General features: G+C 41.4%; 1 protein-coding gene across 4 annotated transcripts in view; it reads right to left on the reverse strand.

Moving 5' to 3' along the window:
• The window catches only part of RORA (RAR related orphan receptor A), a 929,914-nt gene that overhangs the window by 26,317 nt on the left and 891,275 nt on the right, over window positions 1-12,322 (reverse strand). For all 4 annotated transcript variants that reach the window (XM_073801103.1, XM_019947598.3, XM_019947590.3 and 1 more), the window contains one exon: window positions 247-388. In XM_073801103.1, coding sequence (XP_073657204.1) covers window positions 247-388 — 142 coding nt within the window. The remainder of the gene's footprint in view (window positions 1-246; window positions 389-12,322) is intronic.

Below are 12,322 nucleotides of genomic sequence, written 5' to 3' on the forward strand. Positions count from 1 at the left end.
CAAAAATCTGAAGGTGTTCTGACCACACAGGCAACTCTCCTCCATGCCACCCCCGCCCCCCAGCCCCCCATCAGCCAGTGAACTGACTGGAATGGTTTATGGAGGAGAAGTAACTGCTGTGACACCCACAAAGCCGCCAGAGGAGGGAGGGGTGGAGGGGACATATTCTGGCAGATCTGGGTCCAGGCTTCCGAGGGCACTTTCACAACCCCGTGCTACTGTACAACGCAGGCTGCGGGTGCTCACCATCTCGAGACATCCCCACGGCAAGGCATTTCTGTAATCGACAGTGTTGGCAGCGGTTTCTACTGGTTCGATCAATCAGACAGTTCTTCTGACGAGGACACGAGTAGGTGGCATTGCTTTGCTGACTTCTCCTGAAAAAGCCCTGTGATTCAGTTATGAAATAGAAAACAGGTTAGTGTCAGCTGGAGCTGAATGATACTAAAGGCAAGAAACGGAGCGCCACGCAGCATGCACATTTAATGGAGAATTAAACTGGTAGCACAATCATCCTGGAGACCATTAATGAAATTAAAGTCACTTCTTTTTCCTCGAGTCAAATTGATCCCCAGAGCCCAATCCTGTGTCCCTTACACATGCAAAGCTCTCTTTAACTGCAGCAGACAGCTGCCTGTGTAGAAGGCACAGGGTTGGGCCCTCTTCTTGGTCTCTGATGATCAAAAGCTGTGTGCTTAATGAAACGGTACCAAGGCACTTACCTTTAACCTTTATCTCCAAAACATTTTTAGTAGAATACACACAAAACACCCTTCTGGGATGTCCAGATATAAGAAGATGCAGCCTCACCATAACCCAGGTGGCTGCAATCCTGGTACACTGTGCTCATCTCAACCAGACCACGTAAATCCACCATCTTTTAGGCGTCTTCCATTCCTCAAGTCAGAATCTACTGCCCCAAGAAGTTAAGTGACACTTGGAAGGATTATCTTGGCAGATCAATCAGACTGGGAATACTCTACCCTTGACAGTTTGGAAATACCATGTGTTTAGAATCATGGCCTTGAAGATTGAACAAATCCAATCTGATGTTCATCAAGTTCCACTTATTAAGCACTGTTTTGGAAATAAGGACCTGTACTAAGATGCGTAAGGAGTACTGACCTCAAGGATTTCACGAATTCATTCACTCATTGATTCATTCATTTTTGCTAATTTCTTGAGCTGAATTCTTAGTGGCTCATTAATTTTCACTGCTGTTTCTTTTCTTAAAGCTGCAAGGGTTCCTTTTAGTTACGTTTTGGTAGCAACCCACAAGTTCTGCTATGTAGTATTTTCATGATTATTCAACCTGAAATATGCTCTAGTTTTCAACAGCTTTCTTCTTTAATCCATATGTTCTTGAGAAGCACATTTTTAAAAGTTGAAGTATAGTTGATTTACAATGTTGTATTAGTTTCTGGTGTACAGCAAAGTGATTCAGTTACATATATATGTATATGTGTGTGTGTGTGTTTATATATATATATATATATAGTTCCCTCTTCTATACAGTAGGATATTGTTGTTTATCTATACAAGCACAGTTCTTAATTTCCAAACATATGGGGGGTTTGTTTCTGGTTATCTTTTGATTGTTTACTTATCTCTCAGTGGTTTTCCAAACTAGGGATGTACTCTGAAAAAAAAAAAAAGAAGGTAACCAGAGTCATTTCTATGAAGCAGAGCCATGGAAGGTACACAAGAGTAGAGTCACCTTCAAATCTTTAATGGCAAAGACAGATGATCCCAACCAAGGGGACACTAGTGGAGAAGGTAAGGTAAAATCCTGAAGAACTAACAGAGTGACAGAGTGCTGGGCAAACTGATAAGAGCACTCTCTCACCAGAAGATTTTTCTGCAGGCCAACTTGGCAGTTCTATCAAACTCCTTAAAAACATGCCTATCCATTGAACCAGTAATTACCCTTTAAGGAATATATTTTAAAGGAATGTTAAGAATGGTACAGAGATTTACCTACATGGATGTTCATCACAGCACTATCGGTAAGGGAAAAAAAAAATTAGAAAGACGCTAAATGTCCAACAGTAGTGAATTGGAAGAGTCATACTGGATATCTATACATTCAGCAACCTTTAAAAACGGTGTTTTAGAAATACAATTATTGACATAAAAAGGTTATTAAAAATATACTTCTGAATTAAAAAAACAGCTAAAGAACTAAACAACATAATCCAATTCTGTAGGGAAAATCCATATATTGAACATGGAAGAAACTTTGGAAAATTATGCCCTCGAGTGAAAAGAACAGCTGGCACTGGTTGGCGGGGGCATGAGTGATCTTAATTTTCTTTCTGTTCATCTGTGCTTTCTGATTTTTCTACAGTATGTGGGTAGAAAGGTATGTGAGCTACTCAGGAAGAACTATTCAGTACATCTGCTTTCTTCTGTGATGGCTGGGGACTTGGTGGATTAAGTCACGGTTACGATGGATATGACCTCAGTTCCCAGTTCTTTCCTTTTGGAAACCAACTTAGGATGGGAGGGACAGGCACTGACCTCTTACCACCTCTCTGCCAGGCTGCTCACTGACCAACATGGGCAAGGCTGGGGGCCCAGGGTCTCAGACTGTCTCTCTATTGTACTTCAAACCTCCCTGATATCAAGTCTGGCCTCTTCTGTGAGGCAATCTCTCTCTTCTCAAAATATCTAAAAAGCTGTGGTTTTTTTTTTTTTTTTTCTCTGTTGACAAGAAAGTGAGAAGTAAAGCTTTCTTTGGGGCATAGTGGAGAGAATTCAAGAAAATATAAATGGTAACAGAGGCAGATAATCCTTAGAAAGAGATACCAAGAGGTCACCTGTCTAGGTATTCAGTTGAGTCGGAGACACATAATCTCTGTCAAGGCTGAAAGGTGTTTATTACCTTCTTGAGACTCCACCACCTTCAGACCCTCCATGTTTGCTGTCACTGCAGGTGCCTAGGATCAGGAATTATTTGCTTTTCCTTTAGCTGACGCTGAATTTTTCTTTTCCTTTAACTGAGGCTGAATGAGCCTGCTCCATTTCGTTCTCTAATTGTCGAATATGGAGAATGTCTACACAATCTCTCTTTTTTCTTTAAATGGAACCAGTACTTGCAGGCTGCCAAGTTATCTCCCAGTACCTTGTCTGTAGACCGAATCACAGCATCTGTCACCTTTCTTTCTAGGTTCTTTTGTACCTTTAGTATTTCTTCTTAGGATCCTTTCCAGTTTCTCCACTTTCTTAAAAAATCTGAAATCCAGGACTAGACACAGCTCTTTTTTTTTTTTTTTTTTTTTTTGCGATACGCGGGCCTCTCACTGTTGTGGCCTCTCCCGTTGCAGAGCACAGGCTCCGGACGCGCAGGCTCAGCGGCCACGGCTCACGGGCCCAGCTGCTCCGTGGCATGTGGGATCTTCCCGGACCGGGGCACGAACCCGTGTCCCCTGCATCAGCAGGCGGACTCTCAACCACTGCGCCACCAGGGAAGCCCCTAGACACAGCTCTTGAATAATGCTTGGATCATTATCAAAGGAAAAAAAAGGCTACTCTTTAGTTTTCACATACTAAACTCAAGTTAACATCAAACCACCACTAATGAAATTCCAGGATGTTAGCACAGACGCTATATACAACCACTAGTTTGCTCAGCTACAAGAGAATTCTGGGAGGGCATAACGATAATGATAATGATGATGATGATAAGAGAGATCTTAACGAGTGTCTGTATTAATCATATCTTTTTATTCTGTATTTTTAATGCTTTGACATCTTGAGGTCTTGATAACCCAGGAGCAAATGACCCAGGAGAGATTATGCTTCCCAGGACTACCTAATTCCTAGAAATAGCAAACAACTTGCCTGGGAGCACACCTTTTACATGCAGACCAACCGATCCAGAGCCCTAACATCCAGCCACCTCCTCCGATGTTTCCCCCTCATTCCATCTGCCTCCTGACTGACCCTGGTGCTTTCCACTGTGGTCCTCTGTGTGGCATGCTGTGCCTCCTGTTTCAAGGGACCTATGTTACAACCAACTTCTCTTTTTAAAAATTTTTATTTTATAGTGGAGTATAGTTGATTAACAATGTTGTATTAGTTTCAGGTGTACAGCAAAGTGATTCAGTTATACATATGCATGTATCTATTCTTTTTCCAATTCTTTTCCCATTTAAGTTGTTACATAATATTGAGCAGAGTTCCTTGTGCTATACAGTAGGTCCTTGTTGGTTATCCATTTTAAATATAGCAGTGTGTACATGTCAATCCCAAACTCCCAATCTATCCCCCCCAACCCTTCTCCCTTGGTAACCACAAACTCACTCTCTAAGTCTGTGAATCTGACAAACTTCCCTCTTCACAGCAGTCATTCTTTGTCTATATGTCTCACCTACTGGATTAAAACCAATCCCAGGAATCGTTAAAACAGAGCTTATTATTTGCTAGGAACCTTGTGCTTTACACGGATTTCATCACGTAACCTTGACAAGAGCAACACGAGGCAGTTGCTATCATTTTCCTGGTTTTTAGGTCAAAGAACCTGAGGCTTAGAGAGAGAGGCACTAGCTCAGAACCCCCCCACCACCTTCCCCCCCACCCCCCTGCATGGGGGTAAAGCCAGGATCTGAATTTAGGTGGTTTAATTCCAGAACTCACACGTTTATCCCTTTTGTTATTTTTCTGCTTCCTTTGGGTGTCAGAAGGATTCCCACTTGGGGGTTCTCATAGAAGGCAATCCTGAAAGGAGGCAGTGTCAAGACACAAGGTATGCATGACAAAAGAGCGAGACTGATCTGCTCTGAAATTAGCGTTTTCCTTCAGGTTAGCCCCTTTGGCTGGCCACGGCGCCAATGCCCAGGCATTTTACAGATTCCTCTTCTACTGCCACCTCCTGATGTGGGTTATTCACATGAGGAAACCAGTCTCACGATTACGTGATTTTTCCCTCATTTCTGACTGGGAGGATTATGTCCCCATTTATTCAAGTTACTTTTACTCTGGCTTGTTTAGAAAACAAACAAAACAATAACAACAACAAACTCACTTCAAGGACACACAATCACTATCGTTAAAGACGTCTGAGAAATGCCATCAGTTGCAAGGCAAATCAACGAGGTTTTCCACATGCTCTTGGAGCGACAGCACTGAGGCTGGGACCAACGTTTGGAAAAGGACTACACTTCTTCGGATGCCTCAGCTTTGTTTTTTGTTTGTTTTTTATTGATGTACAGTGGATTCACGATGTTGTGTTAATTTCTGCTGTACAGCAAAGTGACTCAGTTTTACATATATATATATATTCTTTATTTAAATATTCTTTTCCATTATGGTTTATCACAGGATATTGAATATAGTTTCCTGTTCATGGATGCTTCACCTTACTCTTTAAAACACCATTTATTTCTCACTGAGTCATTTGAGCAAATGACTGTGGAAAGTTCAGAGAATGGCAGTGCTAAGAACCAGAGAAGAGACTTTTCTTTTGGATTAAGTCGACAGAGTCATGCCCACAAGGCTAGCTATCAAATACCAAGTGGGAGGGGTCAGGTGGGGTTATAAGGTGAGAGCTGTGAAGGGAGAAAGAGGGTAAGCCTGGGTGACTCAGATACACTAAACTTTGCATTTCAGACAGAATGAGGCTGGTCTTCCTTTCCTGCCCCCTTTCTTCCCTTAAAAACAAACAAACAAAAAAACTTTTCATTTCAGTATTCCTTGGGGTTTCTCAGAGGATTTGGGCAGTTAAACTGATAAAGTATTTAAAGCTGATGAATACCTAAGAGGAGAAGGATTAGAAGAGCAAGAAAGAAGAGGAAGAAAGGGAGAAAGTATGGTAGGTACCTTCCTTCCTCAAGGGAGAAGTATGCTCATAAATGTAGAAGCAGGATCTTGATTGACTGGGGAGCAATCCTGGAGAGGGTCACACTGAGAAATGAGTAAGCTGAGACACCAGTTCTAGGGGTGGGAAGCTTGAGGCCACACAGAGAGCAGTGACAGCACAAGGCAGCACTTGGAGTTTTGGGGTGGAACTGAGGAGGTATACATAAAGAAGAAAGTGCTGAAGCTGTGAGTCAGCTGGGAAAGATATTAAGTACACAATTTTGGAGTTTTATTTCTAAAAGCTGAGCTAATGAATGACTTCTTTGGCTTTCTTAAAAGTTCACTTTTTATGGATGTCAAGATACATGGAGATGTGCCATTATAAACATGGTGGGCTTGAGCAGAGAGGGCCACCATGATGAATTGCAGGGTAAGATACAGTACTTGGTGTGACTGCGGCACACTACCACCACCTAGTGGCAGCATACTCACATGCAGTTGTTGCAATACATTAGAATAATACAAACAGGCCTTTAGAGATGAAATGAAGTAGGATTATCAGATTCAGTAGTTCTCAAACTGACGGGGTATGAGAATCACCCATGGAGCTTTTATAAAATATACATGAGATCTATTGAACTACAACCTTTGGGAGTATAGTCGCAGGCATACAAACTAGTTTGAACAATGTGAAAGCACCATTTTTATAGGTCAAAAAAGAAGAAATGTCATTTTGTATGGCAAACATTTTAACAAAGCTTTCTGAAGACTCTGCTGCCTTCCCTTGTTAAGGTCTAGTTTTCTGATTTTGCAGATAACAAAAATGAAGCTCAGAATGGTAAGTGACTTGTCCAAGACTCTCCCATGGCTACGTGTTAGTGCTGGGACTCAAACTCCAGTGCCCTAATTTTAAGTGCAGTGTCCTCCCACGTAAGCATCTCTCCTGCAGTGCTAGGCTAACAAAACCGATGTCACACAGTCTTGATTTCCTCACACGTCAGCCTTCTGCCCCCATTCCTGCTGCCTCAAAGAGAACTCTCAAGTTTATCTCCCCTTATTTCACCAAGTCTTTCAAAGTGCCTTTCCTTGAGTTTTATTTCTGATTTCTGCCTCTATTCTCTGGAAAAAAAAAAAATTTTTAAATAAATAAATAAATTTATTTATTTATTTCTGGCTGCATTGGGTCTTTGCTGCTGCGCGTGGGCTTTCTCTAGTTGCAGCGAGTGGGGGCTACTCTTCCTTGCGGTGTGCGGGCTTCTCATTGCGGTGGCTTCTCCTGTTGCAGAGCATAGGCTCTAGGCGCGCAGGCTTCGGTAGTTGTGGCACGCAGGCTTCAGTAGTTGTGGCTTGCGGGCTTTAGAGTGCAGGCTCAGTAGTTGTGGTGCACAGGCTTAGTTGCTCTGCAGCATGTGGGATCTTCCCGGACCAGGGCTCGAACCCGAGTCCCCTGCATTGGCAGGCGGATTCCTTAACCACTGTGCCACCAGGGAAGCCCTGGAAAATTTTATTTCCTAATTAAAAAAAAAAACAATTTGGACGTATGCTATGAAATTTTTCATCGATTCCACTAGATTGGAGCTCCCCAGGACAGGGACTGAGGCCATGGGTGTGGGAGAAGGCTGATACCAGGTTGCAAGAGCTGAATGTTAACATTTCAGGAATTTCGTGAACCAACTGTTAAACATCACCATTATTAAACGCTAACTTATTATTTTATTACTATTTTGCTACTGTCCCTGTTTTTGAGGTTATTTACATCAATTATATCTGAATGGTAGCTCACTGTTTAACGGTGTGCTACTGTGCGCCTTTTCCTTATCCTGCTTGCAGTGAGATGTCATGTGGGGAGGTTTGAAATTGACCAGGTGCTGAGAGTATTCACGCCACAGAAACTGACAAGTGCTGTGGATCAGGGCTTGATTTATGGCTCTGCTTACCGTCTAGATTTAAAAAGTGATGAAGATAAATTAGGAGTTTGGGATTCACATATACACACTACTATATAAAAATAGATAACCAACAATGACCTACTGTATAGCACAGGGAACTCTACTCGATACACTGTAATAACCTATATGAGAAAATAATCTGAAAAAGAATAGATATATGTACATGTATATATAACTGAATCACTTTGTTGTACACCTGAAACTAACACAACATTGTAAATCAACTATAATTCAATAAAAATTTTTAAAAAGTGATGAAGAAAATGATAATGATGTGGGTTCAATTTAAAAATATGTCATGTCTGTAGCCATCACATTGTGAAGAGCACAAGAAAGAATGTAAAGAAATATTCTTCCAGTTTTTAAAAACCATTATCTGATTCAGCAAAGAAGTTGTTCAAGTCATCACTGACGAATGAGTGAAGTTCCAAAACATGTTTTTCCTTGTTTCACTTTCCTCTTATTCATTAATGTAAACGAAAAATCACGTTGCTGCTACAGTCTTTCGTCAGCTGCAACCACAGGTATGGATGCGAGAGTTCAGCAAAAATCAATGTGCACATTCCGTGAGAATTGGCCGTCTATATATATACTATATAGTGTGTATATATATATATATATACACACACACTATATACTATATTCTCTGTTTATAATATTGTCGATTTTACTATTTATAAAATGTATGAAATTACATCAGTGACATATACACTAAAGTTATGGACATACATATAGACACTGTTGGCTGCTAAAAACTGACCAGCACGTGACTGGACTGAGCCCAGTCCTTGCTGGACCCCTCGCTTCTCACCAGGCTGTCTGAGTGCCTCCCCTGTATTCTGGACAGGCACAAACCCAAAGTTGTGGTCTGGCCTTCTATAGCCTTGTCACCCCCATCACCAACACACACATACACACACACTCTCCAGAAACTTCAGCTGAATGGCTTTATTATTCTTTTTAATTGAAGTAGAGTTGATTTACAATGTGTTAATTTCTGCTGTACAGCAAAGTGATTCAGCTATATATATTATATATATATATATATATATATATATATATATATATATATGCCTTCTTTTTAAATATTCTTTTCCATTATGGTTCATCATAGAATACTGTAGAGTTTTTCTCTGTGCTATACAGTAAGACCTTGTTGTTTACCCATTCAATACATACTGAATGGCTTGATCTTCATTCTGAACAGAACATTTCCCGACCCACTGACCATTTTCCCAGCCTCTTCTCCTCCAGTGTTTTCTTGTTCAGTCAAGGGCACCACCATCACCCAGATACTCAAGGCACAAAGGTGGGCTACCCGGCCTCCTCGCCACCCACATCCATGCACTCACTAAGTTAGGCTGTTTCTGGTCACCTTCATGTTTCCCCAATCCATCTACCTTTCTCCATCTTTACTGCAATTTTCTCAGGTTCCCACATCTACCATCTCCTGAATGGGTTATTATTACACAGCCTCCCCACTGCTCCCTGCTTCCATCCTCCCTCCCTCCAATCCATCCTCACACAATCACCGAAGATGTTCTGTTTCTAAAAACAGAACCCTGATCAAGTCCCTTCCCTGCTTACGAGCCCTCAATGGCTCCTCACTGATGACCTGGCTATGACCACCTGTCCAGGCAGCTCTCTCCTCTTCTCGAAGTCACACTCTGGCCAAGCCTAAACCACTGTGTCCACAGTTCCTCAAAGGATTCCACACACACCCCCACCCCGGCCCCGCAACCATCCTGGAAGTTCTCTTCTCTTGAGTATTCACTTTCTCTGACCTTGCCCTTCCCAAGGCTGGTTGAGGGGTCCCTCCCATGTACACCCCTAGAGCCCTGCAGCTATCCCCCTCATAGCCCTTAACTTGCTGTATTACTAATTTGTCTCCCTCACTGACAGCTTTGTTTCTTTGTTTCCAGTAGCTAACTTAGTACTTGGAGCAGTCAACAAACACTTGTGAAATGAATGACCAGAGGAAAAATGATGCCAGTGATAAAAACAGTGGTGACAATCACATGCTTAGCTCCTATTCTATACCAGGCACCGTGGAGGACACTTCGCAAACACGATTTATTTGCAGTTCACAACAACATTGCAAAGTTGCAAACAACAACATTGCAAAGTTTTTATATCTGTTTACAGATAAGAAAACGACACTTCAGAGAGGTTAAACCATGTATCCAAAGTCACACAGCAGGTAAGGAGAGGAGCCAGGATTTGAATCCCTGAACCCTGGGTGCATCTTAACCCAAAGGCCAGAGACTTCTTAATACACTATCCAAAAGTCATCCGGACAAACATGTGGGGCAGACCAAACAGAAACAGAAAAACAACAAAACAGACAAGTAAAAATGCCCCACTTTTCAGCTGTACAAAGTTCCATGTAATGGTTCAAACACAAGGTGAGGGAGATGGCATTTTATAGGGTATCGAATACCAGGCTTACACAAGTAGGAAAACACTCTCCTTTGCTAGGTCTCCTTGATAAAAAGCTTTGAAACAGACATGGTATTCCCTATTGGGGTTATTAACCGTTTTGCCCCCAAGAGGGCGTTGGCTGCACAGAGACCTGTGGGTGTGGCTGGAAAGGTGCTGGGGTGGAATGGGGTGTAGCTCTGAGGGGCTCCCCTCCGGCTCAGGGCTCCTTCCCAGTGAGGCACAGGCTGAAATGCTGATCTGATGTTTGGTCTTTTGACAATTTTCACTTAATGAATTGATTCCTACAGTTCATTAACATACCCACTTCCACTTCTGTATACACATATGTCTTAATTAGCTGCTCATTGGCTGTTTAATTACAAGAAAACAGCTGACAGCTGCCTTGCTGAATTCTAATGGCAGACGCGTTGGAACGGCTACACATTTGCTTTTGACAACCAAGATTTATTCATAACTCTATGATTTATGGTGAATGCTCATATGCCTGAGCGGATTATTGTATTTTCCAATCCAACGGAAATGTTGGTATTTGGGGGACTATGGACGTGGGAATCCCTCTCATTCCATTTCTGTGGCTGAGATGAGCTGAGAATCCTAGTTGGAGAGGCATGAACTCTGTTTCAATTTTTTTTATTTTGGGAAGTTTCTGTTGGAATGTTCGGAAGTATGGGGGTGAGGAACAAGAAATATCTTTGGATAAACGTGGGCAGAAAGTTAAGGATTTAAAGTTAAGAGAGAAGATAACTGGCAACTTAATTTTATTGAGGGGGAAAGAGAGGGCATGCACGGATTAAAATCAGAGAGAGGAAGAGGCAGAAGAAATGATAAAATTAAAATGGGGGGAGGAGACAGGAATAACAGTCCCCAAGGAAGCAAATAAGAAGGAAATTTGTTCTTTAGAAAAAAAAAAACAAACAGGAAACCTCATTCTCCAAAGTGAGCTGGTATGGTCCCACACTCAGGCATCGGGCAGCAATAAGTCATGGAAGTGTGGATCTCCTCAACTACTTTCCTGTTCAGTAGTGACTGGCCTCCCCGTAGAACTGTATATGCAAATGACCTCTGATTAAAGCTGACCTCGTGTGTTCTATCTGGTAAGTGGAGATGTCTGCTTTGCCATACGGTGATATGCCACCCTCAGATCCAATCCAGTGGGCACATTCAGCAACAGTGATTCCCAAGCAAGCATGAGGCCCTACTCTGAGCCAGACACCATGTTAGACCCTATCTATGACAAGGCCAGAAGCCCAGCATCTTCTGTGAGCTGAGGCACAATTAAGACCAAACCAAAGAAACCAGGAAAATCCAAAAAAAAAAAAAAGAAAACCCTCAAATCATCTTGATGCAAACTGGGGTTTAACACATCCTACCACTTGTGTGTTTATTTCATCACAGGCCTGGAAGATTTTGCTAAATAAAAAATTTGTTCTTATCACCTGTCTATAACAAAAGCGAAACTCTGATGTCACAGGATGTAATAAAAGCCAAGTCTAATTTTCATTTTAAGTGGCTAGCTCTAATACTGGGGCCAAGTGTTATAAAATATTAAAGTAAAAATGTGGAGCATGAATGTACCGATGCTGAAAAGTGGACAAGTTGATCCAGGGCTAGTGATATTTTACAACTGAAATAAAAATATTAGAATCCTTTAAAAAACCATTTGGGCCTAAAAGGAACATTTATGGATATGGTTTTTAACCTAATACATAAAAAGCTCCAGAAAATGCTTTAACTCTTTCAGGAAAAAAAAAGTACCAATTATACATTCTGGATATCTTTGAAAAGACTTTTTATTGTTAATTTCAGAGAGCATATTTGTTAATGTGACGAAACTATTCCAAGTTCTCCCTTTCCTGGGTGGAAGAGGAAGCTTTGCATAAGACAACATCTTAAGTGTATTAATTGATGAATAAATATTTGACACATGAATGGACTCTATTCTTAGACTTATCACGAGGCAAAGGGTCTTAGATGTAATCAGAAATCGATTCACTAACTTCAATACTCAACTGTACATTATTATTTAAGAAGCTATATTTGAATGATAATCATAGCTAACACTGCTTTATGATATAAAGGAAAGCTACTACAAGAGTAGATCCTAATTGGACTCCCGCCAAACTTAACTACTA

This window comes from Tursiops truncatus, chromosome 2 (genome assembly GCF_011762595.2).
Source record: "Tursiops truncatus isolate mTurTru1 chromosome 2, mTurTru1.mat.Y, whole genome shotgun sequence".
Classification (NCBI taxonomy): domain Eukaryota; kingdom Metazoa; phylum Chordata; class Mammalia; order Artiodactyla; family Delphinidae; genus Tursiops; species Tursiops truncatus.